This window comes from Pristiophorus japonicus, chromosome 1, assembly GCF_044704955.1.
Source record: "Pristiophorus japonicus isolate sPriJap1 chromosome 1, sPriJap1.hap1, whole genome shotgun sequence".
NCBI lineage: Eukaryota > Metazoa > Chordata > Chondrichthyes > Pristiophoridae > Pristiophorus > Pristiophorus japonicus.
Window position 1 is genome coordinate 206,545,998 of NC_091977.1, and position 23,966 is coordinate 206,569,963.

General features: G+C 44.1%; 1 protein-coding gene across 2 annotated transcripts in view; it reads left to right on the top strand.

Moving 5' to 3' along the window:
- LOC139268281 (ephrin type-A receptor 5-like) overlaps positions 1-16,440 on the top strand; it is a 460,418-nt gene extending 443,978 nt beyond the window's left edge. The window contains exons 16-18 of one of the 2 annotated variants that reach the window (XM_070886343.1): positions 12,897-13,052; positions 14,333-14,379; positions 15,689-15,767. In XM_070886343.1, coding sequence (XP_070742444.1) covers positions 12,897-13,052; positions 14,333-14,379; positions 15,689-15,696 — 211 coding nt within the window. In that variant the 3' untranslated portion in view covers positions 15,697-15,767. Of the gene's footprint in view, positions 1-12,896; positions 13,053-14,332; positions 14,380-15,688 lie in introns of both variants that reach the window. The other variant, XM_070886335.1, reaches the window with a different exon arrangement.
- Positions 16,441-23,966: the final 7,526 nt, after the last annotated feature.

Here is a 23,966-nt window from a genome sequence, read left to right on the forward strand (position 1 = left end):
CAGTTGAAATCCTACATCGCACAACTTTTCATTACTTATGATGGATACTCTGTAGTTCCAATCGCAATCGCGCGACTTTTCCTCGCTAGTTGCATGTACACAATTCAGATCATCAATATACTTCGTCGTGGGGCTGAGCTGCCTCTCTGCCTATCGTTTCATAATCCGCGCTGGATTCATGGTCATCTGCAGACTCTTCATCGACACAGTGAGTCATATTTCTCTTACACATTCGCTGGAGGTGGCCCTTTGTGCTGCAGCCTTTGCATACATAGTCTTTAAAACGGCACTGGTGAGCCCTGTGATTCCCTCCATAATGCCAGCATGGAGCTACTCGCTTAACCCCCTCGGCGGACTCTGAGTTAAGGGACTTAGGGGCCTGTTCTCTCTTCCTTGAGAGGGTTCGCATTCTACAGTCCAGCCTCTAAAAGGCGCCACTCTGTGCACAGTACTTGCCGAGTTTGAGTCCTGAGGGCGAGTCATCTGCTATCTTGCTCACCAGTTGTGGGCCCACCGTCTATGGCCGCGTTAGGGTCTTGCTAGCCCCGGCGAAGACAATGACCAAAACATATGAGGAGCTCATAACGGCCTGCGATTCCAAGTGGATGAGTCACCTCCAGGGCTCTAACCCGGCAAGTACTGTGAACCGACTGGCACCACCGAGAGTTCCCTATTGAAAATGGAAGTTGGAATCAATGGTGTTCCAGTCACGATGGAGGTGGGCACAGGGGCGAGCCAGTCACTGATGAATCAGGCGGCCTTTGAGAAACTCTGAGACAGTCCAATCGAACGACCTAAAATTATTCCGATCCAAGTGAAGCTATACAAACGACACCATCCCAGTCGTTGGCAGCATGGATGTCCAGGTGTCCAATTACGGCGCGATACACAAGTAACCTTTGTGGATCGTTGCTGGTGATGGTCCAGCGCTGTTAGGAAGAAGATGGATGAAGAAGATCCGTTGGAGCTGGGAAAACCTCCAACCTCCACGATTGACGTCCTCCGTGATCCCGAAGTTGTAAAAGTTGTAACTGATGTAATTTGTAAAAGATGTAATTTCAAGTTTGCAAATGTAACTAACCATGGTAAGTCGGGTGATTGCGGCCGTAAGAGTGTAAGTAAATGAAGTGATGATGTGCGATGCCAGAATTTACATGCATGTCGACAAAACCAAAGGCAACCTCCCGTCGGAAGCACCCAGGTCCAGCGGGCTACCCGATCATGCATCCTGCGCCTCTGGGACCAATGTGATGTCCCATGGAGCATGGGCACACACACACTGGGCATACCAGCTGCAGGGCCAGCGATCAGCGGACGGCAAAGGCACCACTACCGGTATCCTGCTCCTAATCGGCTCTACCTCTCTGGCCACCAGGGCCAGTACCAGGAGCAAGAGGCTAGCACCCTCCAGCTTTCCCAACGGGACCTGGGATGAGCAGGCTCCCACTATCGCTGAAGGGTAGCAAAGAGACACTGCAGCCCTCAAAGGAGGACAGGGAGCCCACACACTCCTGTGGCTCTGCCCACCACTAGGCAACGGCAAAGGCCCTGAGTCTCAGCCAGGTGAGCGATCCGAGCCCACCCAGTTGGCAGGGGGTGCAGCGCCACCATCAGACAACCTGGGCACAGTCCGGTCAATCTGGAACTAGCGTCCTCACCCACCTGCACCTACACAACCCAGGGGCAAGATTGTGATACCACGTATGTACCTTACCTGTAAAATGTACTTGTTCCACTACTGCAGAACCCAAACAGTGCTGTAATTAATCCTATGTGTTTTTTTTGTTCTTTCTGTACATGTATGTACATGCATGTGTTGAGGCACACACATGGTCTATGTATGGGAGGGGGGAAATGGATGTATGTAGCCATGGACATACATGGATCACACCCAGAACCCACACAACCCCCACTGCAACCTCAAACCGTCCACTACTGACCATTTCCCAATGTTGTGGCAATAAGGACTTGGGGGTCAACAGGGAGAGAGCCTAGCCAAAGCATAGACAAGGTGCAAGGGCTTTGGGCACTCAAGTCTAGGGCCAGACCACACAATGCAAAGGCCAGTGGCACAAGACTTAGGGGAGAGTGATGTTGTATTTGTATAACATAAGTATACTCCTTGGATATTCAATGTACAGTTACATAAGACTATTGGATGTACCTTCACACTATATATACTATGCTTGTACCACCAGAGGGTGCAACTGGTAGAGACCTAGGGTTCACCTGTACACGACAGGTAACCAGGTATAAAAGGGAGCTCACCATGCTATAACCTCACTCAGGAATTGTAATAAATGGAGTCAGGTCACCACAGTTCAAGTACAATACCTTGCTTCGTGGAGTCATTACTAGAGTGCTTATAGATATAACAGCATTGATTTACCAGATCAGCCGATGGCGTGGGTTTGCTCAAGGCTTTCCAGTTTCGTTGATGCTGCCAATTGATGCCCACAGCTATTCCACTCAGAAAAAAAGCATGTGTCCATCAGGACAATCCCATTGGTGCCAGATATATAATACAACAACATCTTGTACTTGTATGGCATTTTTCATGTAACAGAGTTTCCTAACGAGCTTTGCAAGTGGATGAGGTCACTCAGCAGGAAGAGTGAGAAAAGTTAGGAGAAGTGCTCATAAGTGTAGTCCAAGTGGTAAGCTTTGAGGAGATTTGAAGATGGGGGTGGCAGGAGGCAAGACCGAGAGGTTGAGGAAGAGAATTCCAAAGTGCAACAACATGATGACTAAATGCTCTGCCATTGATGGTGGAGCAGAAGAGTGGGATTGGAATGCACAATTGGAAAATAAGAGGGTGGTATTGAGATGGAGGGCTGGAGAAGATCACAGAAGTAGAGTGGAGTAATGCCATGCAGGGATTTGAAATCGAAAAGGACTTTGAGGTCGATTTGATTAACAGGAGCCTGCGCAGGTCAGCGAGTGGTGGTGACTGTGACACTTCAACAGAATAGGATAGGTGAGTAGCAAAGTCAGAATAAAATACAGAAAGTAATGAGAACTAGTTCTGTCGGAGTCTGTTCAAGCACCAGATCACTCTCCCTTCCTAACACCTCAAATACTTTCTGTATCTCTTGTAAATTATCAGCAATATCATAGAATCATAGACATTTACAGCACGGAAGGAGGCCATTTCGGCCCATCGTGTCCGTGCAGTAAATATTTAATCTGTAGCTAATTAGCAAGAAAAAACAAAAATAGGAACATTCAAAGCCTTGAAACAGAGAACCAGACTTTCTGATCTGCTGAGAAAAAGAAACTTGGAAACTGGAGATTACAAAATAGAACATGGACAGCTGGTCTGTCAGCATCTGAAAGAGAAAGATAAGTTCATGTCTCAGTCATGAGCCTTCAGAGTTCCACCTAACATGAACCCATCTTTCAGCTGCTACCTGACCTCATGTCCAGTGTTTTCTGTTTTAATTCCCACCAGTTCAATTTCAATGTTTCTTACTCTTTTTGATGTGTTGCCAATATTGTCCATCTGGGATCTATAATGGTATTGACCTTCAGAGTTAAAAAGGAAAAAAAAAGTTTATTCGGTTTAAAATGGAGCGAGGGTGGGTGTGTGACAGGGGTCAGCTGGCAGAAAATGCAGTTATCGAAAAAGATTGGACCATTGCATGTATTTCAGTATCCAATCTTCAAAACGTTTAGTACTAATGTGCTTTGGTGGTTTTTTTTGCATTCTAAACCTCTCCATTAAATTTGAAATTACTATCAGTCACAGGATTGCAGCTTAATGCTGCAGTAGCAGTACAACAGGAAACAGCGAATTTAATTAAAAAAATAATAAATTACTATTAAAGAACAGAGGAGCAACAGAGGATATATTTTATGACGAAGATATTTAATCAGATGTACTAGGACTTTTCGTCATCCCACAAGAAATATATTTAACGTATCAATCTGGTCACAATCCATACCACCCTTGCAATGAAAGCCTTTTCTCAGTTCTGCCCTTACCAATCATGGATGGTGTCTTTAAAGTTTCAATTTAGTGAACTGAAATATTAGAACACTAATTCTTTTCAAATATTTTTGTTTCGGTCAGTGAAACCTGCACATTATTGATAACATATTTTAGTCAAATAAATATGTGTTTCACACACAATAACAAAGATTACTGCTGGGGGTACTGGTTGTTGCAGAAGTACATGGCACTGAACCTGTGGCAATTTCCTCTCGGAAAAAATAAAATACTGCAGATGCTGGTAATCTGAAACAAAACTAGAAAACACTGCAAACACTTAGCACGTCAGGCAGCATCTCTCCAAAGAACACAAGTCGACATTTCAAATAATGAAAACTTCCTCAGAACTGGAAGAAATTACTGATGGACAATATTTACAAAAGGACAGAACATGGGAAAAGGAGAAGGTGGGAACACTTAACAATTACACACACTGGACTAGAAATAGACTGACCCAAGAGGTAGAATTAGAAAGAAAGTGCTTACGTGGAGAATTAAGCTGATAAAATGGAAAAATGGTATGGGGCTCAATTTTCCCGGGTCATTTGTGCCGTTTTTTTGATGAGTAATTCAAAGTATTCCCCCTGGAATCTGCACCGGCGTAACTGCTTTAGCTACAATTTTTCTAGGTTAGGTATTTTTGATGTCAAGTCTCACCAGTTTTCAGCATTTTTCGCAGTTTTCCCAAAATGTTTTTATCCTAGGTCGGCATATCTGGCCACTCCCGAAAAACTTTCTGGTGAATTAACAGAAAGCAGCACACATTGAAAAATCGGCGCTGAAAGATGCCATTGTTTTTCATCAGTGTCTTCAAGCAGGGCCGGAGCGGGGGGGGGGGGGGGAGTTCGTAGCATTGGCTGTCAGAATCTGCCCCGTGCCCAGACACGGGCTCGGGGCTCAGCTGGAAAACAAGCCCGGGGTGAGGGGGAAGAGGTGCCGATCGGAAGGCTTCTGCTCTGAGCCCGGGGAAGGAGATGCCGATCGGAAGGCTGCTGCACTAGGCACAAGGCTGCAATGAGTTTGGCGGAGGCGGGGAGAGGGGAGAAGTCACAAGACTGCAATGAATTGCGGGTTGGGGGGTGGGGGGGGGGGCATGGGGAGAAGTCACAAGACCTGGGTATGGTCCATCCATACAGACCTTGGGGAGAGACAACAAAGAACCTGTCCTGACTGCTGTGTTAATAATGGAACAAATAATGAAAATGATTCAGATTAATGTAAAATATATTTTATTCAAAAGTTATCAAACAATTGTTTGTACTTAACTTTAATAAAATTATTCTTGTATCAAACCTTAAAGTTTTCATATACGATCACTTACAAACTTTAAGACCACTTACTAATTTTTAAACTTGTAAATTTGCATAACTTACAAAAATCTTAATTTGAGAACAGTTACAACAGTAACAATAATAATAACAGCAGCCGCAGCAAAGAAAGTCTGCATCCATCTCTCCTCCACCTTATTCTAAGACCACCCGCCGCGCTTGTTCTTGCTGACTCCACCCCTGTCCGCAGGCGGTGGCACAGTGATTCTGGGGTTGGTACCAAGTTTATTCTTTCGAAGATCTCGGGTAGTGCGCACCTGTTGAGAGTGGCGGGAGGAGGAGGGGTGGTGGTGAGGGAGGTGGGGTGGCAGGTGGCAATGTGGAGGGCCCAGGCGGCAATGTGGAGGGCCCGGCTTGGGGCTCTGGGGCTCTTCAGAGGCTGGTCTGGGGATTGGAGTGGGAGTGACAGTTGATTCTGTCAATGGGCGCGGGGTCTGGGCGTGTTCCCTTATTACAGCAGCTAACTCCAACATGCCGTCCCTCATGCGCCCTGACAGTGTATCAATGACCTGCAACATTCCCTCATGTTAAGCAAAACTGTCTCAACTACCTGTGACATTCCCTCCCTGATGTTCAGTGATAGTGTTTGCACCATCTCTGACATTCCCTCCCTGATGTTCACTGACAGTGCATCAGCTACCAGTGACACTCCCTCCCTCATGGTCATTGACATCATTCCGATTTCTCGTGAGATTGCTGTTACTTCTCCCTCGTCACTCACCCCACTGATGGTGTCCAGGAGTGATCGCGTGAGGTCAGTGCTCTCCCCACTCAGTGCCATCATCTGAACCACATCTGTTAGATCCTGCACCTCAGGAGAGCACGGTCGAGCTCTCCTTCCCCTCCTCCCTATGGGTGTGCCTCACTGCACCACACCACTGGGACACGCAGCCTCGGATGTTAGAAAACCATGGAATGTCCTACCAACACTCAAACCACTAGCCATGGAAGGGGCTGGCACCTCAATGGGTAACATCTGCACCTCCACCAAAGTCAGTAAAACAGTGGGGGATTCATCCATCTCCATCCCCTTCCCCTCCCCCTCCCACTCACCCCCATGCTCTTGGTCTGCAGGGTGGGATTGGAAGATGTTCTCCTCTTCAGACTCGTCCTCATCTGAATCTTCTTCTGCATCATCAGGGTTGGCCTCATGTTCTGCATAATATAATAGAACAGACAAATGGTTAGCAGCAGAGGAGGGGGCAGGGTGGGTGGCATATTTAGGCTCACATAGCGCAGGCAGCAGGCTGATTTGATGGACCACGATGAATGATAGCACATTGCATCAACTGAAGCGTAGCTGACGGAGACATCCCCAGGAACCGAAGCATGGCTAGCCTGCGCAGTACTTAACATTTAGCAAAACCAGACTGTGGAATTTGCAGGATTTACCCTCTCCCTCGAGTGTGGGCCCAGCTTGTGCAGTGGTGATTGCTTTTTTCCGGGCAGGACCCATAAAAGTAGTGACCCTCTCTTCCAAGGGTGTCAGTGGGTGCAGATTTGCTGGGCCTCCTCCTGTTGGATTTCTTTCCCTTTTATTATGTGCCACCTTCCTCCGCAAAGATGAAAATGCAACTTTTTAGAGAGAGTGTCTTCCTGCTGGGTGAGACATATACAGCTGATCACATTTACAATTGCAATTCAATTGAATAAATGAAATTATTACTTATGCTAACTACTTGACTAAGGTCCTGCCGCCATTTTTTACACTGGCCTCCAGATCTCGTGATGGTCACCATTGCGTAGTAATCTTCTGCAACTTGGTTCCAGCATTTCTTCATTTCTTTGCGTGGAACTTTTATGTGATCTCTGCTGGTGTCCAGCTCCTGCCATCTGTTCTCAATCACAGTAACTAGTGCCTCCACTTCTTCCTGTAAGAAATTCTTGGACCTTGCACTGCGTTGCATCTTGTATTGCTGCAGATCTGATTTTTCCAATGCTCTCACACAGCACTCCTTCTCACACACACAACTGGCTCTTTAAAAATGGCCGATTGCCAACCCGGAGCTGTATTGCGCATGCACATCCATTGAAATAATGTCAAAAACGGCATTTTTTTTGTTGCGCATATGCAGAAGGTGTGGCGTCGTTTTTCGGTGCAGACAGCAGGCTCCACCCCCCGAGGTGACTAGACACACAAAATTTGAATTATACATTGGGGAAACTTTGGCAAAATATTTCTGCCACATTTCTGGTCTCGAAAAACGGGCGTAATTCTGGCAATATGCCAGAAAACGAGCTTGGAGAAAATTGATCCCATGATCTGGAATGCACGGCCTGTAAGACTGGTGAAGCAGGTTCAACAATAACTTAGAAAAGAAAATTGTATATCTACTTGAAAAGGAAAATGTGAAGGTCTATGGGGAAAGAGTGGGGAGCGGGACTAAATGGATAGCTCTTTCAAAGAGCCGGCACAGGCACGATGGGCTGAATGGCCTCCTGTGTACTGTAAGGTTCTGTGACCTAAGTGATATTCTATTGCAACAAAAGGAAGCATAATGAAAGCAATGAAAGAATTGAAGACATATGTAAGACACAGTGTGAGGAGGTCAAGGGGGATAGTTAAGTAGAATTAGAAGCATGAAAAACTGACAAGTGGAGCAGGCTCCAGTGAACCAGGAGTCTGATGGAGGAAGATTCCCTTTGCACTATTTGTAGCAAAGACGAAAGTTACTTTTTAAAATATATCTGTATGTTTATGATTTTTCTATAAAGAGCGAACAGAGGAACTCTTTATTCCCTGGTAACCATACGTATACTATTACTGTCCAGTATCAACAAGAGAGCGACGAATAGAAAAAAGCGAAAGCCTGACAAGTAAAGATTTTTTTTTCAATTTCAGTCTGATTATTACCACCTGTAACTTGCCGATTGAACTGTGGCAGGACAGTCCCTGTAAAAGCACTTTCCTCCTATCAGTGTCTTCCCCTGTCGCTCTTTGCATGGCATTGAAGGGAATAGGGGCAGGATGCCATCATCATACTCCCCTTGCACACAGAATACTGCCATTTGACTATCTTTAATTAACTTCATATCCATGTGGACTGTAAGGTGACTGCTCTGCCTATGTGCTCTGATAGTGAAGATTATAGCACCTTCCTTCCTGACATCTCTTCATCATTAAATTGGCAGTTATGATGCAGTTATACTGGAGGTACGCGCTGTTAGTGATGAGGGTGCACAACAATGAATTCCAGATTCCAGCATCCGCAGTATTTTGCTTTTGAATGAATTATACTGTCCACTCACACCTCTCTGTAGTGAGGAAAAAGCAAAATTCTGTGCAGTAATCATGGGTGAATTTAATATGCATATAGATTGGGCTAACCAAACTGGAAACAATACGGTGGAGGAGGATTTCCTGGAGTGCATAAGGGATGGTTTTCGAAACCAATATGTCGAGGAACCAACTAGGAGGGAGGCCATCTTAGACTGGGTGTTGTGCAATGAGAGAGGATTAATTAGCAATCTCGTTGTGTGAGGCCTTTTGGGGAAGAGTGACCATAATATGGTGGAATTCTACATTAGGATGGAGAATGAAACAGTTAATTCAGAGATCATTGTCCAGAACTTAAAGAAGGGTAACTTTGAAGGTATGAGGCGTGAATTGGCTAGGATAGGTTGGTGAATGATACTTAAGGGGTTGACTGTGGATGGGCAATGGCAGACATTTAGAGACCGCATGGATGAACTACAACAATTGCACATCCCTGTCTGGCGTAAAAATAAAAAAGGGAAGGTGGCTCAACCGTGGCTATCAAGTGAAATCAGGGATAGTATTAAAGCCAAGGAAGTGGCATACAAATTGGCCAAAAATAGCAGTGAATCCAGGGACTGGGAGAAATTTAGAACTCAGCAGAGGAGGACAAAGGGTTTGATTAGGGCAGGGAAAATAGAGAACGAGAGGAAGCTTGCAGGGAACATTAAGACGGATTGCAAAAGCTTCTATAGTTATGTAAAGAGAAAAAGGTTAGTAAAGACAAACGTAGGTCCCCTGCAGTCAGAATCAGGGAAAGTCATAACTGGGAACAAAGAAATGGCAGACCAATTGAACAAGTACTTTGGTTCAGTATTCACTAAGGAGGACACAAACAACCTTCCGAATATTAGAGGGGTCAGAGGGTCTAGTAAGAAGGAAGAACTGAGGGAAATCCTTATTAGTCGGGAAATTGTGTTGGGGAAATTGATGGGATTGAAGGCCGATAAATCCCCAGGGCCTGATGGACTGCATCCCAGAGTACTTAAGGAGGTGGCCTTGGAAATAGCGGATGCATTGACAGTCATTTTCCAACATTCCATTGACTCTGGATCAGTTCCTATGGAGTGGAGGGTAGCCAATGTAACCCCACTTTTTAAAAAAGGAGGGAGAGAGAAAACAGGGAATTATAGACCGGTCAGCCTGACATCAGTAGTGGGTAAAATGATGGAATCAATTGTTAAGGATGTCATAGCAGCGCATTTGGAAAGAGGTGACATGATAGGTCCAAGTCAGCATGGATTTGTGAAAGGGAAATCATGCTTGACAAATCTTCTGGAATTTTTTGAGGATGTTTCCAGTAGAGTGGATAAGGGGGAACCAGTTGATGTGGTGTATTTGGACTTTCAGAAGGCTTTCAACAAGGTCTCACACAAGAGATTAATGTGCAAAGTTAAAGCACATGGGATTGGGGGTAGTGTGCTGACATGGATTGAGAACTGGTTGGCAGACAGGAAGCAAAGAGTAGGAGTAAATGGATACTTTTCAGAATGGCAGGCAGTGACTAGTGGGGTACCGCAAGGTTCTGTGCTGGGGCCCCAGCTGTTTACATTGTAAATGAATGATTTGGACGAGGGGATTAAATATAGTATCTCCAAATTTGCGGATGACACTAAGTTGGGTGGCAGTGTGAGCTGCGAGGAGGATGCTATGAGGCTGCAGAGTGACTTGGATAGGTTAGGTGATTGGGCAAATGCATGGCAGATGAAGTATAATGTGGATAAATATGAGGTTATCCACTTTGGTGATAAAAACAGAGAGACAGACTATTATCTGAATGGTGACAGATTCGGAAAAGGAGAGGTGCAATGAGACCTGGGTGTCATGGTACATCAGTCATTGAAGGTTGGCATGCAGGTACAGCAGGCGGTTAAGAAAGCAAATGGCATGTTGGCCTTCATAGCGAGTGGATTTGAGTACAGGGGCAGGGAGGTGTTACTACAGTTGTACAGGGCCTTGGTGAGGCCACACCTGGAGTATTGTGTACAGTTTTGGTCTCCTAACTTGTGGAAGGACATTCTTGCTATTGGGGGATTGCAGCGAAGGTTCACCAGACTGATTCCCGGGATGGCGGGACTGACACATTAAGAAAGAATGGATCAACTGGGCTTGTATTCACTGGAGTTCAGAAGAATGAGAGGGGATCTCATAGAAACGTTTAAAATTCTGACGGGTTCAGACAGGTTAGATGCAGGAAGAATGTTCCCAATGTTGGGGAAGTCCAGAACCAGAGGTCACAGTCTAAGGATAAGGGGTAAGCCATTTAGGACCGAGATGAGGAGGAATTTCTTCACCCAGAGAGTGGGGAACCTGTGGAATTCTCTACCACAGAAAGTTGTTGAGGCCAATTCACTAAATATATTCAAAAAGGAGTTAGATGTCGTCCTTACTACTAGGGGGATCAAGGGGTATGACGAGAAAGCAGGAATGGGGTACTAAAGTTGCATGTTCAGCCATGAACTCATGGAATGGCGGTGCAGGCTCGAAGGGCCAAATGGCCTACTCCTGCACCTATTTTCTATGTAACTGCATACATTCAACTCTACTCACTGGCCTTTCAAAGATTGAAATGACAAGGCAGAATTTTAGCTCGTATAAAAATAGAGACTGAAAGGAGATTCGAGCAGATCAAAGGGGATTCTTTAAACTATAATTTTAATTCTTATGAGGTGTGCTGCATTTATGCTGTGACTATATGAAGGCAAAGCAGTGTGAGACTAGCAATAGGAGGTCGTTTCATATCTGATGCCAAATTGACTTCAATTTGCTTTCAATTCTTGTGTTGCCACAAAGCAGAAACTATTTGCAATGACACAACTTGCACAGTACAATCTTATTATAGATGCGTGCATGTGTTGGTTCTGCCAACAGTTGGTCTTACCCCCTGCTCTTTCACCTTTGGTAGTGTTCTGTGCTAAAGACCTTCACCTAGGTTTCTAATTTTAAAAATAAAATAGCGCTTTAATTATATGTTAAAAACCATTACAATTGATTTAAATGATTTTACTTCTATTTCAATGATTGTGTTTCTCATTTAATCTTGTTAGTGAAGGAGCTGTTCTGCTGGTGAGCTATCTGGGTTAGTCGATCACTCGGGCCACCACCAGGTTTTGATTAGCACACTATTCCCCACCCCCGAGACTGCCTGGAAAGGAATCCTCTCTCAGGAATAGAGATTTATCCCAGAATTTCAACCATCGAGTGGGTAACTCATCTTATTCCATCCTCAAGCTAGAGCTCTTGAGGGTAATGCTGACGCCAGTGTTTGTGTACAATTCTCTCTCTAATATTGATTGCAGTGATGTATTCTGTACCACCTTTTCTTTTGATGTTGGTGCAGTATAACACACTGTTATTATAAATAATTCCTTATTATTTTGCTCTAAGTACACTGCTTCACATTGCTCTAGTGATTCAGTGACAGGGAATGGATATCTGCAGGTTATTTTTGTGCTCTGGGTACAAGTGTGCTGCTCACTGATTGCTTACAACAAACAGACAGGACAATGGAGAGGATTGTTGGCTGAAGAGCCTGAGCTTACTGTTCACTATATTTGCACCCCGCCAGCAGAGGGATCAGATTAGTAACAACAATTCCATTGAGTTTGTGTCCAAAAGGTTTAATGGCCTGCTGCTGGGGATGGGTAACAACGTTTTCTTTAGGGCTTTATTTTTTCATTGCATAAGGCGGCAATTCTTTCTATCACGTTAATCACCAACAACCCAATTAAATGTTAACAAAACTGCACACTTTTGAGAGAGAAAATATCTGGCTTCGGAACAGGTAGTGCCCAATATCTAAATATCAATCAATGGAAATGTGTCATATTCTACAAAATCATTTTGGATTTCAAAGTCTACCCTCAATAATAGCTGAAATACATGGAGCTAATGCAATTGTCATTGTGTTTTTGAATCTGAGACATGGAACAAAAATACAGTTAGTAGAATGGGGTATTATGTACCTGCTGCTTAGTATAGAGTTTCCCTGGGTATAAAGTGAAATAATGACCCATGGCTAAGCATAGCCATATTTTTACAATACATAAAATTAACAAGCTCCATAGCAGGAATGTTGTTCTGACCAGTCCCTATATACCAAATATAGTTCAATAAAGATGCATCTTTATGAAAATGTGCTTGCAAATCTTTTTTTTTAGTCTAGAAAACTAAGTATTGTTTTCTTTGTAAATGAGGATGCTCTAATGAAATTTACAGCAAATTACCTCATTGCCTAAGATATTTGCAAATAAATGAAAAAAGATTTTTCGAACACATTAACCGTATAGGAGTGTTTATGCGCTTTTCCTGTTTGTTCCAGAGTGTCGAACTTGCTGGTGGAGCACAATACACTGGGTCTCAGTGCCTACCAATCTGTGGGAGAATGGCTGGAATCCCTTAAGATGGGTCGGTACACAGAAAATTTCAATGAATGTGGATACACCTCGTTGGATATTGTGACAAAAATAACTTTAGAGTGAGTAATTTCCCATTCACTGTTGCTGTTTGTGCTGCTTCAGTGGGATTAGCATAAACTGTTGGCAAGAGGAGGTATTCACAGTTCACTACTTGTTCTACCTGACTATCAATGAGTTACAACAAACTCCATAAAAGGAACATGGTGAATGAGGAGTCATTGTTCCTTCTTATGCTGCTATCTGATCAGTGATCTGTGTCCTGTGCAATGAATGCACTGCAACGTGACAGTGACAATATTCCTCATTCTTACCTATACTGATTTCTATAATGCTATTAACTTGAACACATAGAAACATAGAAAATAGGTGCAGGTGTAGGCTATTTGGCCCTTCGAGCCTGCACCACCATTCAATAAGATCATGGCTGATCATTCACCTCAGCACCTCTTTGCTGCTTTCTCTCCATACCCCTTGATCCCTTTAGCCATAAGGGCCATATCTAAATCCCTCTTGAATATATCTAATGAACTGGCATCAACAACTCTCTGCGGGAGAGAATTCCAGACGTTAACAACTTTCTGAGTGAAAATGTTTCTCCTCATCTTGGTCCTAAATGGCTTACCCCTTATCCTTAGACTGTGACCCTTGGTTCTGGACTTTCCCAACATCGGGAACATTCTTCCTGCATCTAACCTGTCCAGTCCCGTCAGAATTTTATATGTTTCTATGAGATCCCCTCTCATTCTTCTAAACTCCAGTGAATACAGGCCCAGTCGATCCAGTCTCTCCTCATTTGTCAGTCCTGCCATCCCGGAAATCAGTCTGGTGAACCTTCGCTGCACTCCCTCAGTAGCAAGAACGTCCTTCCTCAGATTAGGAGACCAAAACTGAACACAATGGGGTCAGTAGCCAAACGTCTCCGACTGGAGTTATTTTATCATCAACAAACTCCGAAAAAAGAAGATTATTTTATCATCAACATTTTAAATAGGCTAACATTCAAATAATACCCATCAGAAAATCTACACTACTGACTCAAATATATTCATTCCTGCCCATCAGAACAATCAGTTCTGCAGGCTTTGGGAAAATACATATTTTTATTTTAACAGTGTGATGCTGTCTCAACACGGGTTCTCACAGACCCTCACTACCTTGAGCCTAAAGTACTAATGCTCCAATACAATGGTGCTTTGTGTCTGGCTAAATATCTTAGAGAATTTACAAATTGCCTTGTAGGATTCTGCAATGTAGGAATACTTACTAGCCTTTTATCATGGCCGATGTATGGATTGATTAACTTAATATCCACACTCACAAACTGTCTCATGTCCCACAGGAAAAGGCGAGAGACAATTTACACATGGATTGTGCAAGAAAAAGCTAGTGAGTATTTCTGGATTGCAGAATTCTACAAGGCAATTTGTAAATTCTATCAGATATTTAGCTAGGCCCAGTCTACCATTGTATTGGAGCATTAATACTTTAGGCTCGAGGTTGTGAGGGTCTGTGAAGACCTGTGTAGTGACAGTATCACACTGCTATCCCTTCACTGCTGCCATTCGGCCCCTCTGCCCTTGATGGTACTGTTCAGTTTATAGAATTCACTGAGTATGAATTCTGTGAATGTGTAAATTAATCTTGAAAGCTATAAAGAAAATGTAGTACATTATTAGTCAAAGGATTTAATTACTGTGATTCCTGTTTCTGGATTGTTTGTTTTGCACGACAATGGAAAAATTTGCTGAGTGAATCATTTTTATTCCAATGTCTATTTGTGTCAGATTTGCCCACTTAATTTATGTCTTCTGTTTTCTCGCCCTCTTGTCGACTCTCCAGCTGGCATGTAGGGAAAGTGGGACGATTCACTCCTTTATAGCTCATGCATCATTATGTCTCTTTGCACCAATACATCTGTGTCCACTCATTTATCATTTAGAACCAATTTCATCGTATGGTTTTAATTTTCCAGCAACTTAACCAGTTCATGTGAATTATGATTGTCCTCTTTGAGGTCAATTTGATTTTAAATCTCCAATTGTGACACAATTTGGCTGGACCTTTCTCTGCTATCCTAACCAATATTGGCGGGTACGTACAACAGTGAGGCTCGCTGCTGTCTCCCCACCCTGACCTTGATTTCCCTACCGCCACTTCCATGTGACCGTCACAGGCTAACCCTTACCTCACTTGCCGCATGTAAATGCTGGCGGGGGTGGAATGGTTTGGGGATAAAGCACAGTCTCCCATCCCATTTAACCACACTCCTCTGCCCTTGCCACTGTTACTGCTTCTCCTCAGGAACCCCCCTTGTTGAAGTTGGTGATAAGCTTGGGCTCGCAGTGAGATAGTCCCAATTGTTGCTGGGGCACAAGAGAGAGGTTTACCATGTACTTAAAGAAGGAAAAGAGGGACCATTGGCTTTTGTCAAACTTTCTAACAAGTTGCCAATTTGTGAAAAGCAATTTATGAAAAGCAAGCTAGCTGACTGTCATTAACTGTGCTCAGACATATTTACCAAAGAGATGGTGGATTAGATACTTTACGATTGTACCACAATGATTCTTGGTCATTCTCAAATGTCATGCTTAATGCTCTATGCATTTATCTATAGCTCCATCATTCTTTTCAGTATACATTTTAGATGGTGACAGGAAAGCGTTTGCTGAAAAATTGCTGCATTGTATTCCCACAGAGATTTGAAGAGAATCGGTGTGGGTCTTGCTGGCCACCAAAAGAAGATCTTGAACAGTATTCAGGAGCTGCGAGTCGAGTTTATGAATGGCATGATGCCTATATGACTCAATCCCAATCGCTTGAGCTGTCACTAGCCATTCAGCACTTTTATTTTTCCTGATTTGGGACTTGTATTTATTCCTGTGTGCAAAAGGGGAGGGAGGGGGGAATGAATATCTGGAACAACAGATGCAATTAATGCTCACCTTACTGTTCCAGTATTTGAATTCAGCAAATTCCTAAACCATGGAATCATCATCACTGGAAAATAGAGAGCGATGCATTGAAGACAAGTTCAATAAGGGGTACAGTTCATCCATTTACTTTCACCTTGAGCAGCATTGAATACCTTGGCACACATGTTCCTCTGTAAGGTGGCAATGGCTCCTTTTAATATTTTTCCTGCATTATAAGACTCTACTCTTTTGAGAGCATCTGACTTTCTAGACAGTTTCAATTGATCGAAAAATGGCAGTAGATGCATAATAGTTTACGTAAGTTTCCTGTATCAAGTCTTAATGACCGACAGTTGTGTATTGAAGAGCAATATTATTAAGTTTACTACTTAGTAGTAAGTTGTTTTGTAAATTATAAGTGCAGTTATAACATGCTGTATTTAATAAGTTATAGAACGTAGTGTATAAAGTCTTTGCTTGACTCAGTCTTGATCAGTATGTATTTATTGATTAAAAATGTTAGCGCGTAATGAAACACGTTATTTGAAGACGTACATATTTACTTTGCTCTTGCTATATTTGAACATTCATCTGTATATACTGTACAGTTTGCTACTGCAGGGTACAGAATTTTCTCTGTGTAACAAAACTAACTGTATGATTTGACTAAAATGAGTGACACTTTTTTTAAACTTCAATTTGAGGACCCTGCTTTTTGTTCTGATCAGTGTGTGATGCTGAGAGATGTTTTGCAAAAGTACAGTTTAAGTTGTGGTGGTGAGGGACTGCAGTGTTGAGAGATAATGAGCCATCATTTTGATGTAGCAGGAGATCTAACGGTGTTTGCCGTTAGGTAGACTTGCCCTTGCACGTTTAGGTTTTTACATTTTTGGCGTGGCAAATAGCTGATAGTGCGAGCTGATAACGGCGCAGCAAGGGAAACAGGGCATCTGGGCCCTGAGTGAAGTGTACCTCCTTAACCAATCAGATTAAAGGATTGTGAAATTAGCAGTGCAAGGACTGAGAAGGAAGTTTTAATTGCAGTGGTTGAATTCAATGTTAAATCAGGTACAGAAAGGGAAATAAAGAGAGGGAGAGAAAGATTGGAGGAAAAGAGAGAAAATAAGAGACTGAAAATATTTTTGTTTCACATTTAAAACATCTTCAACAACAATTAACACCTAAAAGAATGAGAATCCACACTTGTAATAGTTAATTTTCAATGCGGGTATTTAAAATGGACAAGAGTTAACTTTCTGTGGTGAGTTTAGTTCGTATCTACCGTGCAGATACAGCAACTTCACGCCATTCAATGCATTTCACTAATGGCACAGACAGCGAGATGCCGTTTTAATGAAGCTACCGGCAGAGTGGCGCAACACGGACAGCAACTTTTGGACATCCAAATTTAACTGCACATCTGCCCCTCGCATGATGTTGCTGTGCCATTTGTGCATAAATAACAGCAAGTGCCATTCGCTTCGCCATTATTTTTACAACAAATTCTGACCCAATCTAGTCTGCAAAGTACTCACTGAGATTCTTTTCATATATATTAGACCAGCTAAACGGATTTGTGTAGACAATCGGGCTAGTTATCACTTTCCAATTCTCTGCAAGATTAACACAATTATTTTTTACAATTATATTAAGAGAAAAAGGGTAGCCAAGCATAATGTGGGCCTTATAAAAACAGATGTGGTAATATTGCAAATTAAAAAAGGAAATGGCAGACTCGCTGAATAATTACTTTGGGTCAGTCTTAGAGGAAGAGAATAATATAACTGACATTCCAGTGAAACTAATAATGAATCGAGGACTGGATCACTAAAGTTAACGTAAACAAGAAAACAGTATTAGAAAAAATAATGGCACTAAATACTGACAAATCCCCAGGACCTCCAATGGTTTCCAGCCCAGGGTTTTAAAAGAATTAGGTGAGGAAATTGCAGATACTTTAGCCATAATCTTCCAAAGCTCTCTCGATTCAAGAATTATTTCTTTAGATTGGAAAATTACAACGGCTATTCCATTATTTAAGAAAGGTGAGAGAGAGAAAACAGGCATTATCTGTTGTGGAAAGGTTATTGGAATCTATAATTAAGGACAGAGTGACTGAGCACCTAATTGATTTACTTAAGGAAGCAATTAAAGTCATCAGCACCATCATAGGCAGACCCTCAACATCGAGGAAGACTTAGTTTTACTCTAAAAGTGAGTTCTCAGGTGACTTTACAGTCCAATACAGGAATTACAGTCCCTGTCACATGTGGGACAGACAGTCGGTGAAGGAAAGGGTAGGTGGGACTGGTTTGCTGCTCGCTCCTTCCGCTGCCTGCACTTGTTTTTGCATGCTCTCGGTGACAAGTCGCAAGGTGCTCAGCGCCCTCCCGGATGCTCTTCCTCCACTTAGGGAGGTCTTTGGTCAGGGACTCCCGGGTGTTAGTGGGGATGTTGCACTTTATCAAGGAGGCTTTGAGGGTGTCCTTGTAACGTTTCCTCTGCTCACCTGGGGCTTGCTTTCTGTGTAAGAGTTCCGAGTACAGCGCATGCTTTGGGAGTCTTGTATCAGGCATGCAAACAGTGTGGCCCGCCCAACGGAGCTGGTCGAGAGTGGTCAGTGCTTCGATGCTGGGGATGTTGGCCTGATCGAAAACACTGGCGGTGGTGTGTCTGTCTTCTCAGGGGATTTGCAGTATCTTGCGGAGACATCGTTGGTGGTATTTCTCCAGCGATTTGAGGTGTCTGGTGTATATGGTCCATGTCTCTGAGCCATGCAGGAGGGCGGGTATCTTTACAGCCCTGTAGACCATAAGCTTGGTGCCAGATTTGAGGGCCTGTTCCTTGAACACTCTCTTCCTCAGGCGACCGAAGGCTGCGCTGGCGCACTGGATGCGGTGTTGGTGGACCTCGTCGTCAATGTCTGCCCTTGCTGATAATAGGCTCCCGAGGTATGGAAAGTGGTCCACGCTGTCCAAAGCCGCGCCGTGGATTTTGATGACCGGGGGGCAGTGCTGCATGGCGGGCGGGGTCAGGTTGGTGAAAGACCTTTGTCTTATGGATGTTTAATGTAAGGCCCATAATTTCGTATGCCTCAGTGAAGATGTTGATGATGACTTGGAGTTCAGCCTCTGAAGGTGCGCAGACGCAAGCGTCATCCGCATACTGTAGTTTGACGACAGAGGATGGGACGGTCTTGGATCTAGCCTGGAGGCGACGAAGATTGAACAGGTTCCCACTGGTTCTATAGTTTAGCTCCACTCCAGCGGGAAACGTGTTGAGCATGAGATGGAGCATTGCAGTGAGGAAGATCGAGAAGAGCGTTGGTGCGATGATGCAACCCTGCTTGATCCCGGTCTGGTCGTGGATTGGGTCTGTGATGGATGCGTTGGTCAGGATCACAGCCTGCATGTCATCGTGGAGCAGGCGGTGGATGGTGACAAACTTTTGGGGGCAGCCGAAATGGAGGAGAACGCTCCATAGTCCCTCACGGTTAACAGTGTCAAAGGCCTTTGTAAGGTCAAAGAAGGCCATGTACAAGGGTTGGTGCTGTTGCCTGCATTTCTCTTGCAGTTCTCGCGCCGTGAAGATCATGTCCGTTGTATCCCGGAGTGGACGGAATCTGCACTCCGGGAGGAGTTCCTCAGCCACAGGGAGAAGACGGTTGAGGAGGATTCTAACGATGACTTTCTCAGTGGCCAACAACAGGGAGATTTCTCTGTAGTTGCCACAGTCTGACTTTTCCCCTTTTTTAAAGATGGTCACGACTACGGCATCTCTGAGATCTCCAGGCATGCTCTCCTCCTTCCAGATGAGAGAAATGAGGTCATGCATTTGTGCCAATAGTGTCTCTCCGCCTTACTTTAGTGCCTCAGCGGGGATTCCATCTGCTCCGGATGCCTTGTTGTTCTTGAGCTGATGGATGGCCTTTTCTACCTTGGCAGGGCTGGGGTTTTGCTGAGATGGTGGCGGGTAGCATGCTGCAGAATGGAGTCGAGGATATTTGTGTCAAAAGCAGAGTCTCGATTAAAAAGATCTTCGAAGTGCTCCTTCCAGCAGGCCCTGACTGCCTCGGTGTCCTTGATGAGTGTCTCCCCATTCTTGGCCAGTAGTGGGGTGCGGCCTTGGGTATGTGGGCCATAGGTGGACTTGACTGCAGTGAAGTATCCTCGCACGTCATGGCTATCAGCCAGCTGCTGAATCGCCTGTGCTTTCTCCACCCACCATCTATTCTTTAGGTCGCGGGTTTTTTGTTGGATCTCGGCCTTCAGCCGTCTGTAGAACTGCTTTGCTGCTCCCAAGTTGGGTTGTTGCTTTAAGTTCAGAAATGCTCTGCGCTTGCAGTTTATTAGCTCCTGAATTCCCTGGTGGTTCTTCTCAAACCAATCCTGGTGTTTCCTGGTTGAGTGACCGAGCGTCTCTTCGCAGGCATTGGTTATGGTGGCCTGGAGGGCAGACCAAGCGCTGTGGGCATTCTGCGTCTCGGGGTCATCGAGGGTCACCAGGATGGCGGTGAGACGCTGACTGTATAGGGCTATCTTAGCTGGGTCTTTGAGTACCCCAGCGTTGATTTTTCTACGGCATTGCTTCTATTGCCATTGTCGCTTTGGGGTGACTAGGCGACGAGGAACTAAGGTAGTAGACAAGGGAATGTCTATGGATGTAGGACTTCCAGATGGTATTCAGTAAGTTTTTACATTAGAGATTGTTAGCTAAAATTAAAGCTCATGGAATTGAAGGCAAATTATTGACCTGGTTAGGAGATTGGTTAGGTGGCAGAAGACAGAGAGTAGGAATAATGGGGATGTAACCAAATTGGAAGAAAATGAATTGTGGGGGAGAATTTTAACCCCAATGAATGGGTGGGTTGTGGTCGGATGGGAGGTTAATAAAATTTTTAAAAATTGAATCTCGACCTCAACCCGCCTTCAGGAGGCGGATCGTCTATTTCAATATTATAATGAGGCTACGTGCCTCATGGTGATCTTCCCCCAAGGCTAGGGAGCTGCCCCTGAGATCTCCGACCATTACCATGCAGCATCCAATCGACCCTCCACCCTCACATTTGCCCGGGTTTCCTGACCATTTTCCAGCCACACCCACGCCCCACTCCTTGTCCGCCGACAAATTAAAATTCCAGCCGTGCTGTCCCACAAGGATCTGTGTTGGGGCCTCAACTATTCACTATATTTATTAATGGATTAGATAAAGCAATAGAGAGCCATATATCCAAGTTTGCCAATGACACAAAGATTAGTGGCATAGTAAGTAGCATAGATGGGAGCATAACATTGTAAAGAGACATTGCTAGATTAATTGAGTGGGCAAAACTATGGCAGATGTATTTCATTGCAGGTAAGTGTGAGGTCTTCCATTTTGGACCAAAATAAGGATAGATCTGAGTATTTTTTAAATGGTGAGAAGCAAGGAACAGTGCAGGTCCAAAGAGTTTATGGCCCATGTACACAGATCACTAAAATGTAGCAGTCGGGTACAAAAAAAAATCAAAAAGGCTAATGGAATGTTAGCCTTTATATTTAGATGGCGAGAATATAAAGGGGAGGAAGTTTTGCCACAGCTATTCAAAGTCCTGGTTAGACCACATCTGGCGTATAGTGTACAGTTGTGGGCACCGCACTTTAGAAAGGATGCATTGGCCTTGGAAGGAGTGCAGTGCAGCTTCACCGGAAAGTTACGAGGGCTCTGAAGGTTAGATTAAGAGGAGAGATTATATAAAACAGGTTTTTATTCCTGAGTGTATAGAAGGTTAAGGGGTGATTTGATTGAGGCTTTTAGGATTTTGAAAGGAATTGAAAGAGAGAGAAATAGATAGAGATAAACTTTTTCTGCTGGTGGGGGATATCCAGGACAAGGGGACATAACCTTAAAATTAGGGCCAGGCCGTTCAGGTGAGAAGTTACACAAAGAGTGGTTGCAGTCTCGAACAAAAAGCTGTAGATGCTAGCTCAATTAATAATGTTAAACCTGAGATCAATAGATTTTTGCTAGCCAAGGGCACTAAGGGATATGGAGCCAAGGCAGGTGGATGAAGTTAAGATACAGATCAGCTATAGTCTCATTGAATGGTGGAACAGGCTTTAGGGGTTGCATGTCCTACTCTTATTCCTATGTTCATACATCAGTACAGATGGCAATCTAATCTTGTCATTTGCATAAAATATTGTCCAGAAGTTTGAAGTTGCAAATCAGATTAACTCATTCAATTAATATACACTGAAACAAGGCAGAGTCATTTAAACACTTAAGGGCTCATTAAGAACAAAAACCAAGATATTAATTAATTCCAGACTGACTGTAAAAAGGCAAATAATCTAATTAAAGAAAGCTGAAGTGTCGAATTCATATTATTTTTCAACTAAAATTAATTTAAAGGAAAACTCTGGCTCTCTGTATAAAATTAGTGTTTCTGTTTCTCACCATCCTTTGCAATGCCAACATTTATATTCAGCATTGCACTGTGTTTTATTGCTGCGTTTTTTTTAAATCCTTTTTTTCTGTCAAACTTACACAGATCTGGAGGTGTGATTTATGATCAAATACAGGTAGAGACAGGTTTCAAAGCAATTTAAACATGTGGAACTGTGTTTATTTCTCAGTGAAATACATCAAAGTAGGTCACATTTTTCAACCAAGAAATGAATGATAGTCACTCCAAGTGGGGTTGCTTTTAACTTTCAGACGGCCGACCGGTGGAGTGGGCCTGCAACCTGCTTGTTCCACCTGCGAAGAGGCCGGAGCTATGTTAAGGCCTTATAAATAGAACTGGACAACTGCGGGCACCAAATGGGCGTCCTGGTACAACTCGCTGGGTCTAGGCTGGTCTGAAAGCTGGCACCCGAAGGTGGTGCAGCCAGCAGCAAGGTACGTCCGGGGTGGGTCGCGATCATGGTGGTGGGTGTGGCTCAGCGGCTCAGAGTGTTTTAGTAGATTCTAAAGGAGCTCTCCTGCTCCCCCCAACCCCAAAATATAATTCAGAACTGACCGTGCCAGAGCTTCTTAAGACTCTATCACCAGTGAAACTGGTCAGAGAATGCACGGTGCATGTTCTGATCAGGTTCTCCCCTAAAATGACAAGCCTGGTCCTATGTAGGTCATAGGACCTCAATTTCCATATTAAAAGGGGCCTTCCGTCTGACACAGGCAGGTGCTTATCCACCTAGCGGTAGACCCCTGTAAAAGTGGCAGGAGGCTAACCATCAGCGTAACAGGATGTTAAGTCTACTGACCCCATTTGAGCCCATTACCACCCAATTAATGACAGTTTTGGCAAGTTAAAATTGACCCCCAAGTGAGTGATATTTGGTCAGGTCTACATGCGTTTGCTGGCAAAAGTGCACAAATGCTTCGCTGCATCGCCTCTGTGCTTCTCTTTCCATCATGCTACTGTGGCTCCAACAACATCACGGTGTTGAGCTCTGTATGATTTGAGCCAGGTTTAAGAAGAGAAATCAGATAGAGACACTCCGGTTTGTGTTTCCACCTGTGATCCAGAGAGTACAAAACAATCTCAAACCTTCAACGCAGGTGTGTTTTCCCTCTATTTCTGTGCTTAAAGTGAAAATTCAGTTGGAGCCTTTATATTTATTTAAAGCCTCTATGAATGTCGGCCCCAAAATTCCAAGGCAGGTGAGCAACTCACATCAGTTGGGAGCGGAGTTTGCAGCGTCGTGGGTGGGCAGCTCATTAGCACTTTAGGCACATCTTTATCGTCCGCCTGCCCATGGGCCTGAAACTGGAAGGACCGCCTATCCATATTGGGATGGGGATGGGAATGGGGCAGGGTGTTGAGTCTCCCTTCAACACTACCACCTCTACAATGTGGCCAATTCAGGGATTTTAAAAAGATTTCCCTCTTGTAGGATTCAAGCCAGCCTGCTAGGCCTGGAGCCTGCCGATGGGGCCCACATGTGCTCTTGTGGAGGCCGACACATCTCAACTTTATTGGTGTAGTGGCTGCCACTGATTTTGCACAGTCGTAACCAAATTCCTAGTGGGCCTTGACAATTCGGTTGAAATTGTCAGGCTTAAAAAGCCTACAAG